This window comes from Mustelus asterias, chromosome 28, assembly GCF_964213995.1.
Source record: "Mustelus asterias chromosome 28, sMusAst1.hap1.1, whole genome shotgun sequence".
Lineage (NCBI taxonomy): Eukaryota > Metazoa > Chordata > Chondrichthyes > Carcharhiniformes > Triakidae > Mustelus > Mustelus asterias.
In genome coordinates, this window is record NC_135828.1 from 28,976,596 (window position 1) to 29,000,066 (window position 23,471).

Sequence of the window (23,471 nt, forward strand, 5' to 3'; positions counted from 1 at the left end):
CTCTTCTTGTGACCTTTGTAAAACTGTATCATTTGTATTGTCTCTGCTTATTCGTCCTACTCGAATGTATCACCACTCACTTTCTATATTGAGTTTTATCTACCATTGATGTAGCGTTCCACCAGCCAATCCATGCCCATTTGAAGTTGTTTTCAATTCTATTCATTGTGATCCCAGGTGCTGAATTCAGTCTGTGGAGGTTGTGACATTTCAGCTACAGGATGTTCCAATGCTTCTAACATTGTTTCCTGCCTCTCCGAGTGTTCTGATAGGTCCCCAGATCAGTTCAAGGGTGAACAGCAGTTAATTTCAATTTGAGGCAATCTGCCAGCCAAAAAACAAGTCACAAGACAAAACAAGGGACATAAACAGTGTGGAAGGTTGTTGCAGGTTACAGAGGGACATAGATAAGCTGCAGTGCTGGGCTGAGAGGTGGCAAATGGCGTTCAATGCGGAAAAGTGTGAGGTGATTCACTTTGGAAGGAGTAACAGGATTACAGAGTACTGGGCTAATGGTAAGAAACTTGGGAGTGTGGATGAACAGAGAGATCTCAATGTCCTTGTGCATAGATCCCTGAAAGTTGGCACCCAGGTTGATAGGGTGGTTAAGAAGGTGTACAGTGTGTTAGCTTTTATTGGTAGAGGGATTGAGTTTCGGAGCCAGGAGGTCATGTTGCAGCTGTACAAAACTCTGGTGCAGCCGCACTTGGAATATTGCGTACAGTTCTGGTCGCCGCATTATAGGAAGGATGTGGAAGCATTGAAAAGGGTGCAGAAGAGATTTACTAGGATGTTGCCTGGTATGGTGGGAAGGTCTTATGAGGAAAGGCTGAGGGACTTGAGGTTGTTTTCGTTAGAGAGAAGTTTAAGAGATGACTTAATAGAGGCATACAAGATAATCAGAGGATTAGATAGGGCGGATAGTGAGAGCCTTTTTCCTTGGATGGTGATGGTTAGTACGAGGGGACATAGCTTTAAATTGAGGGGTGATAGATATAGGACAGATGTCAGAGGTAGGTTCTTCACTCAGAGAGCAGTAAGGGCATGGAATGCAGCAGTGGTGGACTCGCCAACATTAAGGGCATTTAAATGGTCATTGGATAAACATATGGATGATATTGGAATAGTGTAGGTTAGATGGGCTTTAGATTGGTTTCACTGGTCGGCGCAACATCGAGGGCCGAAGGGCCTGTACTGCGCTGTAATGTTCTATGTTCTATGTAACAGGTTTAATTTAAACTGAAGAAGCTTTAAGTTAAGAGGACCTCTGGGACAAAGATATTATTTGGAGCAGAGGTGTCCTGATTGGCATGGTCACAGATTTGAAAGCGTGCTTGTGAGTAATGTTTGACTGTAAGCGGAAATACAGGGAGAAGGAATCTCAGAAGGTGACTCTGAAACCCTGGGCCATTGTTAAAGCTGTCTAAGTGAGAGTGACTTTTGGAGAGAATTCCAAGGCAGGATCTTCAAAGATGAAGCTGGAAATCCCTCATGAAACAGAGTTTCAATGAGAGTGTTTGACTTGATGTCGAGTGGGTATTGAGAAATCCATGGACTCTGTCTTGGTTGCAGAGTCATTTACTCTGTAGTGTGGTCTGTTCAACCACAGTTCATCTGTAATTCGCGTGTATCTTGTACTTACCCTGAATGTTAGAGTGCAAGATATATTTGTAAATTGTTTTATCTTTCTGAACTTGTATAATAAAGTTTATTTTTGTTTGTTCAAAAGCCATGAAATTTTGTGGCTTTATTCTAAAAGCTGGTGTCCTGAATCTCAATCTTTATTTACTTTAAACAAAGTGTTATTGCTTCCGAACCACATTTCCCCCCGCTACGTCCTGGAGTCTCGCTGAGAATTATAACAAAGTCCATTACTACCGTGTAGGTAATTGTTATGAAGAGTGGACACGTGGCCATCAATGGATCGAAGATGACCACTCAGGGCAGCATAAGGGAAGGAACTGGAGAAGCAGGCAAGAAATGATTAACGTAATACCTTCACCCGACTCCCATTGGCTAAAGTATTTTCAAATTCCTTGTCCAAAAACCATTCTGAAGTTTTGGTACCAAAGCAACTTGTTTCAAGGATGGTGAATTTGTTTCCTTCCTGCTTGATGTCCATTTCCATGTTGTCTTCCATTGCCATCTTCCTTTGTGTCTCAGGTACACCTGGAAAAGGTGAACGCAAACTATGAGTGACAAAGGAAGGTTGTCCACATGCGGCAGTTGCGTCTGGACTCAGAACACAGCTCATGCCACTCAGTATTGTGGACAAAACCCGTGCCTGGATTGCCGATGTTGGACCTAATCAAACAGAAGCTGTTCCCATCAATTAGAGCAGTGATTCCTAACCTTTTCAGTAACACGGCACACTGCAATGAGAGAAACATTTCCACGGTGCACCCACTTTTTTTTCAGCTGAATTAATTGTTCATGAACATTACATTTAATGAGGATTGAATTTGAAGCTCCAACTTTAGCAATGTATTCCTTGAATATTTAATTTTGAATACTTGTATCTTGTATCGTGGAGCTTTGTCAGTTCTGGACGTGCTGTTCACATTTTAGAAAGTTTATTTGTCCAGAATGAGGATTTTAGTTTAAAATTTGATCTGCCTTCAGAAGCTTTAAGCTTAAATGTAGCACAGATTACCCAAACCTGGAAGTCAGGTTGATTTCTGATTCATAGTATCATAGAGTCCTGACAGAGCAGAAGGAGGCTATTCGACCCATTGAGCCTGCACTCACTCTCCAACGGAGCATCCCACCCAGGCCCTATTCCCGTAACCCTATGTATTTACCCCCTAATCTACACATCTCAGGACGCTAAGGGACAAGTTAGCTTGGCTAATCCACCTAACCTCCATATCTTTGGACTGTGGGAGGAAACCGGAGCACCCGGAGGAAACCCACGCAGACACAGGGAGAACATGCAGACTCTACACAGTCACCTAAGGCCAGAATCGAACCTGGGTCCCTGGCGCTGTGAGGCAGTAGTGCTAACCACTGTGCCACCGTGCCACGCCAACAATAAAACAGTGGATTCAACAACAGAACAATAAAACTCCTTAAGTTTTATGGGAGAAGTGATATCTGCAATTGCTTATTTGAGGTTTTGGATTTGAAGTTCAGAAATTGACTGGTCTCTTACCCACCTACCTTTTGCACACAGATCTCACCCACACTGCTCATAAAATTCTGCATCAAACAAAGCATACAGCTCTCTCCACAGCTGTGTCAACAGCTCCTACTGAGATAAATCCACTCAAACCAACGCCGCCTTTGCAGTTGCCTGGCCAGATGTCTCACCATTTGCTCCTTTTATTTCCCAAGGGCTCAATGGAGTTTCAGTCAAAGAAGTCTGGCAACTGTTTAGTTTCAAGTCTCAAAGGATCTCTGGACTTTAAATCAATGTACAACTCAAACCACAATGTCCAGATGACCCTTTTCATAGAATCATAGAAACCCTACAGTGCAGAAAGAGGCCATTTGGCCCATTGAGTCTGCACCAACCACAATCCAACCCAGGCCCTATCCCTATATCCCCACATAATTTACCTGCTAATCCCTCTAACCTATGCATCCCGGGACACTAAGGGGGAATTTAGTGTGGCCAATTAACCTAACCTGCACATCTTTGGACTGTGGGAGGAAACCAGAGCACCCGGAGGAAACCCACGCAGACACAGGAAGAATGTGCAAACTCCACACAGACAGTGACCCAAGCCAGGAATTGAACCCAGGTCCCTGGAGCTGTGAAGCAGCAGTGCTAACCACTGTGCTTCCGTGCTGCCCCTTTTAAATCATGTTCCCAGTACTTCTGAATGCAGAAGGGAAATTTATTCAATGGATAAAGTACTGTGATGCATGTGAACACTTACAAAATGCAGGTCAATTTATTAATCACGTACCTTTTAAAGACCGAGTTCTATGACAAATGGCTGCATTGGAATCATCGTATATTTAAAGCTGATATCACGGACAATTGTTGCAGGCATTAAAATCAAAGCCCTAACCTCATGGGCATTATTCATTATCACCATCTTTCCAGTCCAGGGCAAAATAATTCTACTGGGAATTGCTTTGTGAGATTACCTTTACGACCCCACATGCCTCAAGCTGAGACAAAGAACAAAGAACAAAGGACAGTACAGCACAGGAAACAGGCCCTTCGGCCCTCCAAGCCTGTGCTGCTCCTTGGTCCAACTAGACCAATCGTTTGTATCCCTCCATTCCCAGGCTGCTCATGTGACTATCCAGGTAAGTCTTAAATGATGTCAGCGTGCCTGCCTCCACCACCCTACTTGGCAGCGCATTCCAGGCCCCCACCACCCTCTGTGTAAAAAACATCCCTCTAATATCTGAGTTATACTTCGCCCCTCTCACCTTGAGCCCGTGACTCCTCATGAACGTCACTTCTGATCTGGGAAAAAGCTTCCCACCGTTCACCCTATCTATCCCCTTCATAATCTTGTACACCTCTATTAGATCTCCCCTCATTCTCCGTCTTTCCAGGGAGAACAACCCCAGTTTACCCAATCTCTCCTCATAGCTAAGACCCTCCATACCAGGCAACATCCTGGTAAACCTTCTCTGCACTCTCTCTAACGCCTCCACGTCCTTCTGGTAGTGCAGCAACCAGAACTGGACGCAGTACTCCAAATGTGGCCTAACCAGCGTTCTATACAGCTGCATCATCAGACTCCAGCTTTTATACTCTATACCCCGTCCTATAAAGGCAAGCATACCATATGCCTTCTTCACCACCTTCTCCACCTGTGTTGCCACCTTCAAGGATTTGTGGACTTGCACACCTAGGTCCCTCTGTGTTTCTATACTCCTGATGACTCTGCCATTTATTGTATAACTCCTCCCTACATTATTTCTTCCAAAGTGCATCACTTCGCATTTATCCGGATTAAACTCCATCTGCCACCTCTCCGCCCAATTTTCCAGCCTATCTATATCCTGCTGTATTGCCCGACAATGCTCTTTGCTATCCGCAAGTCCAGCGGATTGGACTGCCGATATGGTTTGCCCAGAGTTGGGAATGGAAATGCTGGCTCCCCATCTCTTTCAGACGCACATGTAGCAATGCTTATTGAGATGGGGACGTTCTGTAACTACCCATCAATTAACCTCAGATTAACACATCAGATTGAGCTCCCTGTAAGGTCAGCAAAGATCGACTTACCCAAGGCGATGAGTAAAGCTTCAAAATTATCATTTTTAAACATCTTCCAGACGCCTTCGAAAGCCATGGCTAAAGGGTTGGTGAAGCACTGACTTCCCGATGCTCGCCCTGGTGAAAGAAATTCAAGGTGCATTTGAGAAGAAGCTCAAATCCAACTCGCAGAGATAGAATTATCAACACTCACAGCACAGAAGGAGGATATTTGGCCTGCCATGTCTATACTAGCCCTTTCAAAAAGCACTTGTATTTAGTCCTATGTTGAAGCTTCTTGTTTGCCACCCAGCAAATTCCTCACCATAGCACAGCTGACCAACTCCCCTGAAAATCACTCACAGAATCTGCTTCCACCATCTGTTCAGGTGGAACGTTCCAGACGCCCAACTACTCTGAATGAACAAAAAACCTCTTACCATCTCCCCTTTGTAACTCAATCATTTTAAATCGACAAACTCGATCAGAACATCTTATCATCCTGAAAGCCTCTTTGATGTCACCTCTTAATCTTTCTCTGTTCCAAGAAGAGTTCTAACTTTTTCCAGCCTCTCCTCATAACTTCAGTTCAGCATCAGGAACGTCCAGGGAAACTTTACTCGGAATATTTCCTGACAGAAAAAATAGTACCAGCCTCACTGATGTCTGACTGTTGTTAACTGTTCCATCTTTTGAACATTTTCCCAGTGCTGCACTCAGGAAAGGCCCTGGATCTGACACCATCTCATTTCTCTCTGCACAGATACTTCCAAACCTGCTGAGTACCTTCTGTTTGCTAAAAATATTCAGAATTGCAGCATTAATTTTGCAAATGTGCGTTTCTTAAGGTGTTGGATTTTTTATTTATTCATTTGTGGGATGTGGGCGTCGCTGGCTGGTCAGCATTTATTGCCCATCCCGAGTTGCCCTTGTTCAGAGGGCAGTTGAGAGTCAACCACATTGCTGTGGCTCTGGAGCCACATGTAGGCCAGACCAGGTAAGGACGGCAGATTTCCTTCCATAAAGGATATTAGTGACCCAGATGGGTTTTTCCGACAATTGACATTGGTTTCATGGTCATCAGTAGATTCCTAATTCCAGATTTTTTTTATCTGCAGTTAATAAGTAGCGGGGGTAGACTTTAATTCCAAGTGGGGTGGTACGGTGGCACAGTGGTTACTGCTTCACAGTGCCAGGGACCCGGGTTCCATTCTGGCCGTGGGTGACTATCACCAGAATTCTACTGCCCTGTCTTCCACGGAATCGGAACAGGCGAGGGGTGGACAACGGAAATGCCCATTGAACTCAGGCAGGAATTTCTGGTCTAGCTCCAGCAAGGCCAGAGAATCCCACCCTATGTGGAGTTTACACGTTCTCCCCATGTCTGCTTCCTCTGGGTGCTCCAGTTTATTCCCACAGTCCAAAGATGTGCAGGTTAGGTGGATTGGCCATGCAAAAATGCGTCTTGGTGTCCAAAGATGTGCAGGTTAGGTAATATGGCCATGGTAAATGCAAGGGGCTATGGGGAGGGGACGGTGTGGGCCTTATAAATCAAGAAAAGCAGTAGTCCCTCTATGTACCATCCCCCAGCCAGCAGTAAGTGGACATTTTGGTAATCCATGTTTTTAACAGGTTTGAATTAAACAATGTAATTGTTGCATCGTGACAATATCCCAACAATTCAGGAAAGTCAGGGGGCAGAGTTGAATATGGTTGCCATCACAAAGGAGAAAGTGCTAGAGAAACTAAAAGGTCTGAAAATTGATAAATCTCCGGGCCCAGATGGGCTACATCCTAGAGTTCTAAAGGAGATAGCTGAAGAAATAGTGGAGGCGTTAGTTATGATCTTTCAAAAGTCACTGGAGTCAGGGAAAGTCCCAGAGGATTGGAAAATCGCTGTTGTAACCCCACTGTTCAAGAAGGGGACAAGAAAAAAGATGGAAAATTATAGGCCAATTAGCCTAACCTCAGTTGTTGGCAAAATTCTAGAATCCATCGTTAAGGATGAGATTTCTAAATTCTTGGAAGTGCAGGGTCGGATTAAGACAAGTCAGCATGGATTTAGTAAGGGGAGGTCGTGCCTGACAAACCTGTTAGAGTTCTTTGAAGAGATAACAAATAGGTTAGACCAAGGAGAGCCAATGGATGTTATCTATCTTGACTTCCAAAAGGCCTTTGACAAGGTGCCTCACGGGAGACTGCTGAGTAAAATAAGGGCCCATGGTATTCGAGGCAAGGTACTAACATGGATTGACGATTGGCTGTCAGACAGAAGGCAGAGAGTTGGGATAAAAGGTTCTTTCTCAGAATGGCAACCGGTGACAAGTGGTGTCCCGCAGGGTTCAGTGTTGGGGCCACAGCTGTTCTCTTTATATATTAACGATCTAGATGACGGGACTGGGAGCATTCTGGCCAAGTTTGCCGATGATACAAAGATAGGTGGAGGGGCAGGTAGTATTGAGGAGGTGGGGAGGCTGCAGAAAGATTTAGACAGTTTAGGAGAGTGGTCCAAGAAGTGGCTGATGAAATTCAACGTGGGCAAGTGCGAGGTCGTACACTTTGGAAAAAAGAATAGAGGCATGGACTATTTTCTAAACGGTGACAAAATTCATAATGCTAAAGTGCAAAGGGACTTGGGAGTCCTAGTCCAGGATTCTCTAAAGGTAAACTTGCAGGTTGAGTCCGTAATTAAGAAAGCAAATGTAATGTTGTCATTTATCTCAAGAGGCTTGGAATACAAAAGCAGGGATGTACTTCTGAGGCTTTATAAAGCACTGGTTAGGCCCCATTTGGAGTACTGTGAGCAATTTTGGGCCCCACACCTCAGGAAGGACATACTGGCACTGGAGCGGGTCCAGCGGAGATTCACACGGATGATCCCAGGAATGGTAGGCCTGACATACGATGAACGTCTGAGGATCGTGGGATTATATTCATTGGAGTTTAGGAGGTTGAGGGGAGATCTGATAGAAACTTACAAGATAATGAACGGCTTAGATAGGATGGACGTAGGGAAGTTGTTTCCATTAACAGGGGAGACTAGGACGCGGGGGCACAGCCTTAGAATAAAAGGGAGTCACTTTAGAACAGAGATGAGGAGAAATTTCTTCAGCCAGAGAGTGGTGGGTCTGTGGAATTCATTGCCACAGAGGGCTGTGGAGGCCGAGACGTTGAGCGTCTTCAAGACAGAAATTGATAAATTCTTGATTTCTCGAGGAATTAAGGGCTATGGGGAGAGAGCGGGTAAATGGAGTTGAAATCAACCATGATTGAATGGTGGAGTGGACTCGATGGGCCGAATGGCCTTACTTCCGCTCCTATGTCTTATGGTCTTATGGTCTTATTTTAACAATGCTACAAACTAATGAATCAAATGACCACATGGTCTGAAATAAAATGCCCTTCTGCACTCATATTTTTCAGTTAAAAAGCATAGTTTCACTGACTTGGGGACTAAAATGATTGATACAATTAGAAAACAATGGAATGGTAGATTTAGGAATGATACGGCCAACATATTTTCTGCACCTCAAACTTTCCCACCACACCCTTGCTGGAAACAGCCTTCCAGTCACAAAGACACCCATCAACGATGACCCTTTGCTGCCACGAGGCAATTTTGTTTCCAGTTTGCTGCATTCCCCTGGATCCCATGGGTTTTTACTTTGTATCCAGTCTGTCATAGAGTCATCGAGGTTTACAGGATGGAAACAGGACCTTCAGCCCAACTTGTCCATGCAGCCCAGCTTTTACCACTAAGATAGTCCCAATTGCCCACATTGTGGGAACCTCATCAAAAGCCTTGCTAAAGTCTGTGTAGACCACATCAACTGCACCACCCTCATCAATCCTCCTCCTACTTCTTAAAATAATTCAATCAGTTTAGTCAGATACATCCTTCTTCTAACTGACTGTCCATGATTAATCCATTGATGGTGACTGACAGTTAATCATCAATCATTGTTTGAAATTTAAACCAGGCAGCTTGCCTCTGATTGGTCAAGGCATTGCCCTGTGGAATGAACCAGCAAATGGCTGTCACTTATTTTGTTTAGCTGAAACAGTGTGTACATGTGTGTACACACCAATGTTGTCCAATCGCGCAATCACATCTAATATTGGACAGTGTTTTGCGTGTTGCAATCATGGACTGGTTGGGTACAATCTGTACTTTGCCCATTGTGAACAGTGAAAGGGACATGCTTTTGATACTATCCAGCAGTCTTTGGGATATACGGCCTACAAATGCAAAACATTACAATGTCCAACATTGGGTGTGATTCCAAGATTGGCTTAAATTCCAAACAATGCTTGGCGGTTAACTGTCAGTCACCAACAGCTGATGCATTCTCCATGGCAACACCTCTACCAATCAGCACTCTCTTTCATAATATAAAGTTGCTTCTCCTGACTTTGGTATTCAGGCGATTGTCCTGATGAGTGCAAGACAAAAAACTTTGACAAAATGTCTTTTTTCAGCAACACTCAAGACCTTGCAAGACGTTTGTTCCTTTACACAAAAGAGACAAAGTGAAGAATTGAAGCTGAGTGAGAATCTACAGGTCGCCTGTCCTCAGACACAAGCAATCTATTGTAAGATTTTAAAGGTTAATTTAACACGCAGCAGTTGACGAAGGGTTAATGGCTTAGAAATTCTAAAACGACTTTATAATAAATCACCAACTGCTCAGGAAACAAGGAGCAACATTCAGCAATTTATTCAATCGCTATTGAGCCATGGGACTCCAAGATCCATTTTTCCACATTCTGCCCGTCGGGACTCTGACTTCAATCCATTCCCCTTTCATTCACACCAGCTGTCAGCAGTGCAGGCTTCGATACAGCTCTCACCCAATCACAGCGGCCGAGGGGAGGTGCCTGGCTTCTCTTGTTAACTATCAGTGCCACCAAGAGATCATTTCATTTTCAGTGGAGGCGGCACAGTGGTTAGAACCACTGCCTCACAGCGCCAGGGACCCAGGTTCGATTCCCGGATTGGGTCACTGTCTGTGTGGAGTTTGCACATTCTCCCCGTATCTGCGTGGGTTTCCTCCGGGTGCTCGGGTCTCCTCCCACAGTCCAAAGATGCTGGGGGTGATTTTTCCAGCTTGCTGCGCTGCTTAGTGGGCCGGGACAATCAAGTGGAGGTTGTTTAGCGAGTTCCCCGCTGGGCATTACAGCTGCCGGATTATCAGCGCGGAACTGTGTAATTGACTTAAATTAGAATTTGAAAATACTTTACATATCGTTAGCGGGCCCGGGACTGAAATCTTTAGGTTTAGAACAGCTCCCCACTAGTGGGGAGCTGGTGGCCTGACCCCGTTGAGTGAAGGGGGCCATGGTGGCTCCCCAGGACGTCGGGGGCAAGCGGGGGTGCCCCCTGGGCATTTGCAGCTTGGCAGTGCCAGCCTGGCACTGCCCTAGAGGCAAAGAGCAAGGGGCACCTTGTCACTGTCCATCGGGCATCAGATAGTGCCAAGGGGGTGGGACCAAGTGGGGGCAGTGCCTGTTGGGGGGGCTGGGGGGTGGTGGGGGGTGATCAGTGGGGGGGTCCAGCTGCCACTCTGCAGAGGGATCACTGGCAGAGGCCAGTGATTGGGGCTGCCCACTGGGGTTGGGGGCTGGGTGTGTCGGGACCGCGGGGAGGAGGTCGGGCTGCCAGTTAGGGGGGTGTTGGATCGGGAGATCAGAGCTGCCGGGGGGGTGGGGGGTGGTGGCCGACATGCCCGGGGGGTCCAGCGATCGGGCCCTGTGGGTGTTAGGGGACAGCGATGCAGCAGTGGTGGGGCTGGCCAGTGATCAGGCAGGCTGGCAGTGCTGACTGATCGGCACATACGCAATGGCCCACACAGCGGTATGCTGCCGGCCTCTCCAGCTCTAATAGACCCGGCCCCCTGATATTTAGCGTGATTCACGCTGGGGCGCTCTGCAGTGCGCGGAGTGTGGGAACTTCATTTCGAAACTCCCGCTGGAGAAACCAGCAGGATTTTCTCCTGTTGTTACACCAATTTGACACTTAGAATTTTGTCGGGAGAATCGCCCCCATGTAGATGGATTAGCCATGGTAAAACATGTGGTGTTAGATACTCTGTTATTGAGTTGATGCTGACTCGATGGGCCAAGTGGCCTCTTCTGCACTGTAGGGATTCTATGAGTCACCTGGATTCCCTCTACGTATTGGAGCTTGAGTGCGAAACTCTGAAACGTCACGGGAGACGACCAAAATGTCACGGAATTTGTTCCAAAGTGGCCCATTGAATTCAGGGCCCAATAATTTGGAACATTACCAGCTTTGCTTGTGAGATAGTCTCTACTGAATTAATGATCTGTGAGTAACAGCAATCCGACCATGGGCGGAGCTCTGATCGCCTTTGATTTGAATCCTCATTTCATTGTCTCCCTGCACTGCCCTGCACCAGGTCATGAAGGGATTAACTCAGACACATCATCTTCCTGGTAAGGAATGGGGGAACTGATAGCTAAGCCGCAACTGGCAGTTCATTCTACTATGAACTATGTCCCTGGCCTGACAATGTCGGGGTATCAAATCCCTCCTGACACAGTGTGAGAGAAAACTTGAGACAAAGCCAATTTAGCTGCAAAAACCACCAATTAATGAACAATGTAATCTTATTCTTTGATTTCTCACCTGAGTTGTAAGATTCTCTTCACAGAGAAACCTTCCAGTCAAAGGAGGCTTTCCTATCTTGTTACCATGACTACACTTCAGACACGATTACATTGGCTTTAAATTACTTTGGGATGTTCTGAGGTTCTGAAAGGTGCTATGTGAATGCACTAGTCCACTAGGGACAGCTTCATATCTTTGCCTTATCTACATGAACTTTCCAGCATGGAACACAATCAGAAACAGAAGTTCCTGCTGCTCCTCCTCAGCTCTAGCCCAGGAATACTCGACCAATTGTAACAGTTCACTGACGTCCAGGCTGAAACCAGCCATCTCGCCAGAGTGGATACAATGGCTATGATTCAACTGTCAGTCATCACTTCAAGTCACGTTCGCGTCACACAAGTGCCAGACCATGACCATCTCCAACAAGAAAGAATCAAACTCCTTGACATTCAGTGGCATCACCATCTAAAAGATGCACAGCAGGAACTCACCAAGGCTAATTGGACAGCACCTATGACCACTACCATCTAGAAGGACAGCAGCAGCAGATACCAGATACCTGGGAACACCACCACCTGGAGGTTCCCCTCCAAGTCACTCACCATCCTGACTTGGAAATATATTGCTGTTCCTTCACTGTCAAGATCCTGGAACTCCCTCCCTAACAGCAGTGTGGGTGTAGACACACCCCAGGGATTGCAGCGTTTGAAGAAGGCAGCTCACCTTCTCAAGGGCAATTAGGGATGGCAATAAATTCTGGCCTGGCCAACACAGTCCATGTCCGTTGAATGAATGATAAAAAACTGACTCAGCCAGCCATCTTTATATTGTCACTTTTCAAAGGGGAGCGACCTTGCATTTATATAGCATCTTTCACAACCTCTGGAAATCCCAGAGCTCCTTACATCAATTAAAGTTTCTGTCTGGAGCTCACCAACTCAACAGATATAGGGAATCAATGGAGGAAATGCAATAGTCAAAATATGAACAGCAAGATCCCACAAACAGCAAAATGTCAATAAGCTGTTTTTAAAATATCCGATAAGGAATGGGAAATTGGCCGGGACATCAGGAGAATCTGTCTCGCTTTCTCTGAAATCGCACCACTGGATTTTTAATACTGACTTGAGAGGGTAAGAAACATCTCAGACTAACATCCCATCTGAATTAACCTCCTAGGGTAGAAAAGTCAAGTACTTGGGAACGTGGGGCGGCACGGTAGCACAGTGGTTAGCACTGCTGCTTCACAGCTCCAGGATCCCGGGTTCGATTCCCGGCTCGGGTCACTGTCTGTGTGGAGTTTGCACATTCTCCTCGTGTCTGCGTGGGTTTCCTCCGGGTGCTCCGGTTTCCTCCCACAGTCCAAAGATGTGCGGGTTAGGTTGATTGGCCAGGTTAAAAATTGTCCCTTAGAGTCCTGGGATGCGTAGGTTAGAGGGATTAGTGGGTAAAATATGTGGGGGGAGGGCCTGGGTGGGATTGTGGTCGGTGCAGACTCGATGGGCCGAATGGCCTCCTTCTGCACTGTAGGGTTTCTATGTTTCTATGTAGGTTTAAGGTGCGTGGGGAAAAGTTTAGAGGAGATGTGCGAGGCAAGTTTTTTTACACAGAGGGTGGTGAATGTCTGGAACACGCTGCCCGGGGAGGTGGTGGGAGCAGGTACGATAGCAGCATTTAAGGGGCAACTAGATGAATACATGAATAGGGTGGGAATGGAAGGATACGGACTCTGTAAGTGCATATGGTTTTAATTTAGGCAGGAATCATGATTGGCACAGGCTTGGAGGGCCGAAGGGCCTGTTCCTGTGCTTTACTGTTCTTCGTTCTTTGTTCTTTGAGTGGGACATGAACCCACACGTTTGGGTTCGAAAACCAGTGTGCCCACACCCTGGGCCACAGCTGAACACTCACTCGCCTCTGCACGCAGTATCGAGTAGGGGAGGGGGCACTGGACACTGATCGATGGCAGGAAAATAGGCAAATGTTTCTGTCTGGAGCTCACCAACTCAACAGATATAGGGAATCAAAAGCCCAGCCCTTCTCCTTAGTGTGATTCAGTCAATCCCAGACTTTGGAATTGTATCCTTGGAGTAATTCAATGCTGACATTGCAAATAAAACCACCCGACAAGACAGTGTCCATGTAGCAGCAATGTGGAACTATTACACTTCATCCCCGGTCAGTCTTGGGTGTTCAGTTAACAGCTAATCAGACAGTGAAAGATTCTGGGATTACTATACTGTGGAAAACCAATCGCTGATTGAATGCTTTGGAATACTGGAAGTGCGGGGCATGATGGCACAATAATTAGCACTGCTGTCTCACAGCACCAGGAACCCCGGTTCAATTCCTGGCTTGGGTCACTGTCTGTGTGAAGTTTGCACATTCTCCCTGTGTCTGCATGGGTTTCCTCCGGGTGCTCCGGTTTCCTCCCACGGTCCAAAGATGTGCGGGTTAGGTGGATTGGCCGTGCTAAATTGCCCCTTAGTGTCCCAGGATGTGTAGCTTAGAGGGATTAGCGGGGCAAATATGTGGGGTTGGGAATAGGGCGTGGGTGGGATTGCTGTCGGCGCAGACTCGATGGACCGAATGGCCTCCTTCTGTACTGTAGGGTTTCTATGATTCGACTTTCTATGACTCTGGTACTGATATTGGTAACTCTACAGGGGGCTCAGAGAGTCAGCAGGATTTCTGCTGACACTTGGTGACTTTGCAGTGTCTTAATTGTCAGGTACTTCCAGCAACTCGCTCTCTGAAGGCTGGATTGACAGTCTGTGTGAATCGCTGCTCTGACAAACATTCCGAGTATCACAGCTCAACACTTTGGGAAGACTTTGTCCCGAAAGAAGAAAACACCCACCTCGTATCAGTCGCTGCTGCTAACACCCGAATTCTGCAGGGAAATATGAGGTGATGTGAGTTTTCTAGCACATCCGACCTTGCTATTCAAACTGTCACATCCGATGCCTGATTTCGCCCTCACGTCCTTGCGCTACCTTTGGGCAGAATCACATTGAGATAACTCACTCTGAGAATACGGCTGTGCCAGTCCTGGCTTGTCCCTGACTGCGAAACAACACCTAACACGTCAAAGGTATGAGGGACCGACCGGTGAAGGAGATGCCAGTTCCTGAATCTACCAATCAGTGGGCAGTCTCACGGAGTGAGAAATAGGGATTCACTCACATTTTCAGCACAGACTGTGCCAATTCCCCAGCTTGCAGCAACATCCAGCCACACTGACCCTGACAATGTGCCATGAAGCCCAGCTCGCTAGCATCAGAGGGGATGGCTGTGATCGGAAATATGTATTCAAACATCAGGCTCACACTACACTTTAACATTCTTGTGTTCATGTTTTATTTATTATTGTCACAAGTATGCTTACGTTAACACTGCAATGAAGTTACTGTGAAAATCCCCCAGTTGCCACACTCCGGCGCCTGTTCGGGTACACAGAGGCAGAATTTAGCACGGCCAATGCACCTCACCAGCACGTCTTTCGGACTGTGGGAGGAAGCACCCAAAGGAAACCCACGCAGACATGGGAAGAACGGGCAGACTCCACACAGTCACCCAAGGCTGGAATTGAACCTGGGTCCCTGGCACCACGAGGCAGCAGTGTTAAGCACTGTGCCACCGTGTCGCCCCACAGAACAGTATCGGTTATGTCCGCTCCAGCCAGCAGAGCTGCAGACAGACACAATCTTCCCACCTTATCTGGACATCTCAGAACAGGCAACAAATTGCTCTGAAAGGGCAGTGACTGTGTGATGTAGGAAACCATGGCAATGCGATGCACACACAGCAAGATCCCACAAAGGGCCAGCAGGAGTTTTTGACCTGAACACATGATCAGTCAGAAAGAAAATGTCAGCTGTGAAAACCCTCATTTATTCTATATTCCTTTGGAGAACACTGGAATTTCACTGAGTGGACACCAGGTGGTTGGTGAGGGATGGAGGCAGGGCTGAGGCTGATTGAACCACTCACCCCAAATCCCCGGAGAGAGGCTTGAGCAGTGCTGCCGAGTGTTGGATGTGGCTCAGTGGACAGTATTCTTACCTCTGAAACCACTGAGCTCCAATCCCACTCCAGCTGAAAGTCCAACCTTATCCTCAACTACAATATCAAAATATCCTTCAAACAAGAGATTAAGCCAAAGGCCTGTCTGCTTCCTCAGGTGAACACAAATGGCCCCATGGCACGGTGACGCAGTGGTTAGCACTGCTGCCTCACAGTACTCGGGAGCCAGGTTCAATTCCTGGCTTGGGTCACAGTCTGCGTGGAGTTTGCACATTCTCCCCGTGCCTGCGTGGGTTTCCATCGGGTGCTCTGATTTCCTCCCACAGTCTGAAAGATGTGCAGGTTAAATGGATTAGCGGCATAAATATGTGGTGTTAAGGGGGTAGAGCCTGGGTAAGATGCTCTATCAGAGAGTCAGTGCAGATTATCCAGAAAAGAGCTGGAGGGAGCGTAACAGTTTTGACACTGATTGATGATCTGTTTAACTTTATCCTAAGGTGAACATAGTGTAGCAATTACCATTGGTCAAAACAGTGCAATTCATAAAATGGTGCAGTTAACTACATGCCACCCATTCCCCAAAGCATTCACCTTTCTTCATTTAGACATAATTACTTCGATCTGTTTCTCCATCATTTCAGAGCTGTTAGCCTCAGGGACAGACCTTGCAGCTTTCTGTCTGCATCCAATGCTTTCTCCTTAGATTTGAACAGTGGAAACTGAGGAGGAGTCGAGCAATGTGGGGGGAGTTCAGAGTTCGCAAACTCCTAAAGGCAGTGCCTCACATAGACAAAGCCACGAGACAGCCAATGGGATGTTATTGTGACAAGACATACTGAATGTAAAAGTTGCGGTCTATGCCGGAATTGTACCGCCGCGCCCGCCCAAGACCAATGGAGGATGCCGTTCCGCGAGCCTCGCCTGTCCCGAGTCGGGGGTAGGCGTGCCAGTAAACCTCCAACACCAATTTTGAACCCAGACAACATGAAAGGCTGTGTGCGAGTTTTGGACTCTGCAGTAGGGGGAAGATTTTCATGGAATCCCTATAGTGCAGAAGGAGGCCATTCGGCCCATCGAGTCTGTACCGACCACAATCCCTCCCAGGCCCTATTCCCGTAATCGCACATATTTCCTCTGCTAATCCCCCAGACACTAGGGTTAATTTAGCACGGCCAATCAACCTAACCCACACATCTTTGGACTGTGTGAGGAAACCGGAGCACCCGGAGGAAACCCACGCAGACACGGGGAGAATGTGCAAACTCCAAAAAAAAGGATGCTGCCTGGTCTGGAGGGTATTAGCTAGCAGGAGGGGTTGGATAAACTCGGTTTGTTCTCACTGGAACAACGGAGGTTGAGGGGTGACCTGATAGAGGTTTACAAGATTATGAGCGGCATGGAGAGAGTGGATAGTCAGATGCTCTTTCCTAGGGTAGAAAAATCAAGTACTAGGGGACATAAGTTTAAGGTGTGTGGGGAAAAGTTTAGAGGAGATGTGTGAGGCAATTTTTTTTATACACAGAGGGTGGTGAATGTCTGGAACGCGCTGCCCGGGGAGGTGGTGGGAGCAGGTACGATCGCGGCATTGAAGGGACAACTAGACGAATACCTGAATAGGATGGGAATGGAAGGATATGGACTCCCTAAGTGCATACGGTTTTAGTTTAGTTAGGGCATCATGATCGGCGCAGGCTTGGAGGGCCGAAGGGCCTGTTCCTGTGCTGTACTGTTCTTTGTTCTTTGTTCCTTGCAGACCGTCACTCAAGGCCGGAATCGAACCGGGTCCCTGGCACTGTAAGAGTTTTAAGCCAAAGAGCAGGAGGCAGATTTTGCTATGGATGTTGTGAGGCTGTGGTATGCATGGCCTGAGTTAACCAGAGACCAGAGCAATGTTATCTCGATTCGATCGGTGGCTGAAGGAAAAAGTTTATTTATTAGTGTCACAAGTAGGCTTCCATTAACACTGCAATGAAGTTACTGCGAAAATCCCCGGGTCGCCACACTCCTGCGCCTGCTCGGGTTACACTGAGGGAGAATCTAGCACAGCCAATACACCTAACCAGCACATCTTTCAGACTGTGGGAGGAAACCGGAGCACCCGGAGGAAACCCACGCAGACACGGGGAGAACGTGCAGACTCCACACAGACAGTGACCGAAGCCGGGAATCGAACCCGAGGGGAGGGAGGAGGGCAGGGGGGAGTAGGAGGGGGAGGAGGAGAGAGAGAGAGGGAGGGAGGGAGTAAGGGGGAGGGGGGAAGGGGGAGCAGGGAGGAGTGGGGAGGGGAGGAGGGGGAGGGAAGGAGGGGGAGGGGAAGAGGAGGGGAGGAAGAGGGAGGAGGAGGGGAGGGGGGAAGGGGTAGGGGGGAGCAGGGGAAGGCAGGGAAGGGCGGAGGGCAGAAGGGGGAGGGGGAAGGGGAGGCGCGGGGGAGAAGAGAAGGCGGAGGAGGGGGGAGGGAGGGGGAGGGGGAAGGGGTGGAGGGGGGAGGGGGAGGGGGAAAGGGAGGGGGAGGACGGGGGAGGGGAAGGGGAGGAGGGGGGAGGGGGAGGAGAAGGAGGGGGAAGAGAAGGAGGGGGAGGGGGGAAGGGGAGGGGGAAGGGGAGGGGGAGGACGGGGGAGGAGAGGTGGGGGAGGGAGGGGGTAGGAGGGTAGGGGGGAGGGGAGCGGCGACTGGGTGACAAGTAGACTCAGCTCAATGTTAACCTCATTCTGATACACCATTCCCATTGGGGCCGGGGATTGAAACGACTGAGCTTACGTTTGGCAATGTTCGTGGTGATCACTGTGGGGAAATCATTAGTGGCGGTATCTTTAATGGGTGGCGGAGCTGTAAGAGCTGGGGGTTTGCCTTAATTTAATCATAATGCTTCAGTCAATCACAATCACCGATTAATTTGGGAGAGCTGATTGACACTTGACCTCCAGCTCAGACTCGCTGCAACGCCACACGGGTACCAACCCCCACAAGCTGCACAGACCTCAGGATATCTTCCACAATAAACACAACATTGGGATACTTGGCAAAGGGCAAGTGGTCCATTTACAATGGAACCCTGACCCTCAGTCTGACTGGTTGGCCGCGATTGAAGTTTATCTTCCGTCTTTTCGTCTTGGTTTATTTTTTGGAAAAATATACTTTATTCCAAAAATATCGAAAGGAACATCAAAAAATATTTCCCAATGGCCATTGCAGAAAGTGCGAAGGTATTGAAGCTCTTCATAAAGTGTCTTCTCTTCTTGAAGATGGGGACTGAATATTTTACAATTCTTTGGCTCTGGGTCATGTGAGGTACAACCCTGTTTCTGTCCACTCAATTGGTCAATCGTTAGCTAACTGTCCTTTCAGGATGGTACCCTGAGCCTGGTTCAGGTTATTGTCAGTCTCGCTGTTAATTCACTAACAATGAGCACTTATTGAGGTTAATATTGCATTTGTCTTGTTTTACAGCTGTTTAGCTATATAGAATAGAATAGAATAGAATAGAAACCCGACAGTGCAGAAGGAGGCCATTCGGCCCATCGAGTCTGCACCGACCACAATCCCACCCAGGCCCTACCCCCACATATTTACCCGCTAATCCCTCTAACCTACACATCCCAGGACTCTAAAGGGCAATTTTTAACCTGGCCAATCAACCTAACCTGCACATCTTTGGACTGTGGGAGGAAACCGGAGCACCCGGAGAAAACCCACGCAGACACGAGGAGAATGTGCAAACTCCACACAGACAGTGACCCGAGCCGGGAATCGAACCTGGGGCCCTGGAGCTGTGAAGCAGCAGTGCTAACCACTGTGCTACCGTGCCGCCCTAAATGTGTTTAGAATGACTCAGGAAGCCTGACTGGAAAGGAACATAGTTTATTGCTGTGCTCCGAATGTGAAGTAAATCCATTACCATGATGTACCTGCCTGGGACTCCCGTTCAGCAGGCCCAGTTCTGGGCCACTGCCTGTAATCAGGGAACTCACACTCACTGAGTCCCACAGGGAGATCAATCAGTGATTCCCCATTGGACCTGGCTGGGGTTAGCACTGTGTGTACAATCGTTACTGCTCCAACAACCTCCCTGCGCTTATCCACATTCTAACCACTTTTAAACAGAGGATTTTTACATTTGAGTTAGTCCTTTCACCAATTCCTGACATGTCAGGACTTGTCGAGAGTTGTAGCTTACATTCAACTAAGCTTATTCACCATGCTTTGCAGCTGTTACACACAGAATATAATTTACACCAACGCAAAGATATGGCAATAAAGTTCTAACAGTACGATAATAAAAGAAACTCAATCCCACAGTGTGTCTGCAGTGGAGACAGAAACTGTGCATTGTCACAGCACTCTGAGCTGTGTGGAAGCGTCAGGAGCAGCATTTGCAATCTTCTCCTCCAGCCACTCAATAAAACATTTTCATTTTAATTCAAGAGAAGTTTGAGCAACTTTACTCAGCTTGTAATGAATATAAACATTGAGTGCATTATCTGGTCCTATCACATTCCCTCCACTCCATCCCATTTCCTTTAGTTCATTGATATCTTTAAGTGGCTCAGGCTAAGAGTAATTTGATACAGAAGCATTAAGATTCAGCTGGATTCAAGTCCTACCTGTGCACGAAATCTAGACATAAGGACATAGAGAATAGAAGCAGGAGGAGGCCATTCGGCCCTTCAAGCCTGCTCCGCCATTCATTTTGATCACGGCTGATCATTCAACTCAACAGCCTGATCCCACCTTCCACCCATATCCTTTAACCCTCCTCACCCCAAGAGCGATATCTAACTCCTTCTTCAAAACATACAGGGTGAAATTTTCTCAAACAAATTCTAAGTGTAAAACAGGTGAGAAAACGAGAGGTTTTCGGGCTGTTTTTTTCAGCAAGGTATTAATGGCACTCTGCGAATCACAAGCCGTAATAAGAATCTTGCCACTGACAGGGGATCAGTTACCCTGTCTTAGTTACCCAACTTTAAAAGTAGATTTGAAATTCTGTTCCAGTAAAACGCTCATTTGTAATTGATTCCTGGCAAGTTATTTTCTTGCCTATATAAGTTAGGTAATGATCTATCCCTGCCTGGTCTGCTGGCAAGATGAACCTGAGATCTGACTAATCTAATAGCTAGTGCAATAAGTCAACCTCTTGAGACACGGACAACTCATTAAGCATACTGGTCCAATGTACTATAAAGGTGAAAAGTGGTCTGGAGTCGAGCCAGAACTTCTCTTGCAATTTGTTTACCTCTTTATAATGTGTAAACATCAAATGGCCTCAGTGAGGCATAACATCTGCAGCGGCAGGAACTTTGCTGTAGTTTGTGAGGGAAATAAATTGGAGTCTAGAGCAAGATCCATCTCTTGAAATCTGCTGCAGAAGGATGCAACTTTGGTTTTTTTTTTTAAAAACCGCTTTACTGATTGAAATCCACTTCACATATTGTTTTGTTCTTATCCCTGCCGTTTCTTTGTCACTTGCTGGGCATCTTTGGATGTTGCATACTGCAGGTGTTGTTTATCAGTGTTTTCAATTAAATCAATTCTGCCAATGTCACATTTAGTAAGTTAATGTATGTCAGTGAATGTGAGGAATATTGTTTCCCTTTTTTGTAGTCTGTTTCTGTATGCGATCGTCCCAAACGGAACAGAAAAATGTCCATCTTCATGCGTCCACATTGTAAAGACTCTGTTCAGTCATCAGTCATATTCCCTCAAGGTTGCTTACTTCCTGTTCTAGCCCCATGGACATAGCCTACGTGGAAGATTGAGCGAGCAGTCAATATAGTATTTATGGAATGAATGTTCTATAAAAACACTCAGTATTTCCTGTTTTTCTCTTGGCATTTGGAAGGTCCACGGTAACTACCTAACTGATGAAGAAAAGCAGTTACCACAATTTTGTCCACTGTATTGTAGTATTTTTACATGTATAATGTACCATTTTCCTTCAAAAATGAACAAATAAAGCAGATAAAATGTCAAAAAAAAAAACAAAAACAGGGGATCAGGGAATGGGTGGGGGTGGGGGGGAAGTATCAGCACGCCCGTGAGGCCGGCTGCTGAACTCGAGGAGCGCCATCGTGCAGGCGCCCTGATCTCCCAGTATATGGTGAGCATGGGCACTGCCCGGCCCTGCCTTCCGACCGACAAGTCGACAAGTGTTCACCCCTGAGAAGAGGATTTCAGCCTATGAAACAGTTCTATTAGCTCATGTATTATTTGCCAATCAGTCACTGCACTTTAACATTCATTGGTAGGGTGTGAGGTACTTGGTAAATCAAAGTCAATTCTTTGTGTCAGGATTAAGATTTACATTCTTGCACTTCCTCAAGTCACTGTCTGTGTGCAGTCTGCACGTTCTCCCCGTGTCTGCATGGGTTTCCTCCGGGAGCTCCGGTTTCCACCCACAGTCCAAAGATGTGCGGGTTAGGTCGTTTGGCCAGGTTAAATTGCCCCTCAATGTCAGGTGGATTAGCAGGGTAAATATGTGGGTTTACAGGGATAGGGCTTGGGTGGAATTGTTGTTGGTGCAGACTCAATGGGCCGAATGGCCTTTTTCTGCACTGTAGGGGTTCTATGATTATAAACAGCACTTATACAAAGTTAAAACAAATGAAACATATGTTTATTTATACATATTAAATAACAATCATGTTTGATTGTTAAAATAAATTAAAAATTACAGTCTGAGTGAGCCACTTAATGACTTAAAAAGAAATAGCAAAATAAACCGAAATACAACTTCAACATACCGTTTATAAGAGCAGTTTTTCACTGCAAAACTGCCTTTTGGAACTGGGACCTCAATGGCGGGGTAAGATGCTGTGTCAGAGAGAAAGTACGAACTTGATGGGCCAAATATCCTCCTTCTGCACTGTGGGGATGCTGTGTAAGGGTTCTATCCAATCTCTCCTCATAGCTACAGTTTTCATTACCCTTTGTTTCCTGTTACCAAGCAAACATTTTATCCAGTTTGCTACACTATCCTGTATTCCACGAGCTTTTACTTTTTTGAATAGTCTGCCATGTGGGACCTTGTCAAACACCTTGCTAAAATCTATATACACGACATCCACTGCACTACCTTCATCAACCCTGCGTGTCACTTCCTGGAGCATGAATTGGCCATGATGGCCTGGGAAACATGACTGAAAGGAAAGACAGTGGAAAGGCATGGCAGGCATTTAAAGAATGAATAGGTGAACTCCTGTTTATTCCTGTTTGGCACAAGAGTGGGAAGGGAATTGTGGCCAAACCATGGCTTACAAGGGAAATTAGAGATCGTATCTGATTCAAGGAAGAAGCAAACAAATTGGCAAGAAAAAGCAATTAGCCTGAGGATTGAGAACAGTTTAAAATTCAACAAAGGAGGAACAAGGGATTGATTAGGAAGGAAAAAATAGAGTATGAACATAAAAATTGACTGCAAACGTTTCTATGGATATGTAAAGAGAAAAAGATTGACAAAAACAAATGTAGGCCCCTTACAGTCAGAAACGGGAGAATTCATAATGGGGAATAAAGAAATGGCTGAGGAATTAAATTTACTTTGTTTCAGTCTTCATAAAGGAAGACATGAATAATGTAGCAGAAGTGCTGAGAGAAACATGTTTTAGTGAGGAGCTGAAGGAAATCAGCATTAGCGGAGAAATGGTTTT

General features: G+C 46.6%; 1 protein-coding gene across 1 annotated transcript in view; it reads right to left on the reverse strand.

The window, feature by feature from the left end:
• The window catches only part of LOC144480174 (fatty acid-binding protein, intestinal-like), a 52,592-nt gene extending 37,806 nt beyond the window's left edge, over window positions 1-14,786 (reverse strand). Inside the window, exons 1-3 of the mRNA XM_078199324.1 lie at window positions 14,659-14,786; window positions 5,195-5,302; window positions 1,997-2,169 (exon numbers count right to left, since the gene is read on the reverse strand). Coding sequence (XP_078055450.1) covers window positions 1,997-2,169; window positions 5,195-5,261 — 240 coding nt within the window. The 5' untranslated portion in view covers window positions 5,262-5,302; window positions 14,659-14,786. The remainder of the gene's footprint in view (window positions 1-1,996; window positions 2,170-5,194; window positions 5,303-14,658) is intronic.
• Window positions 14,787-23,471: the final 8,685 nt, after the last annotated feature.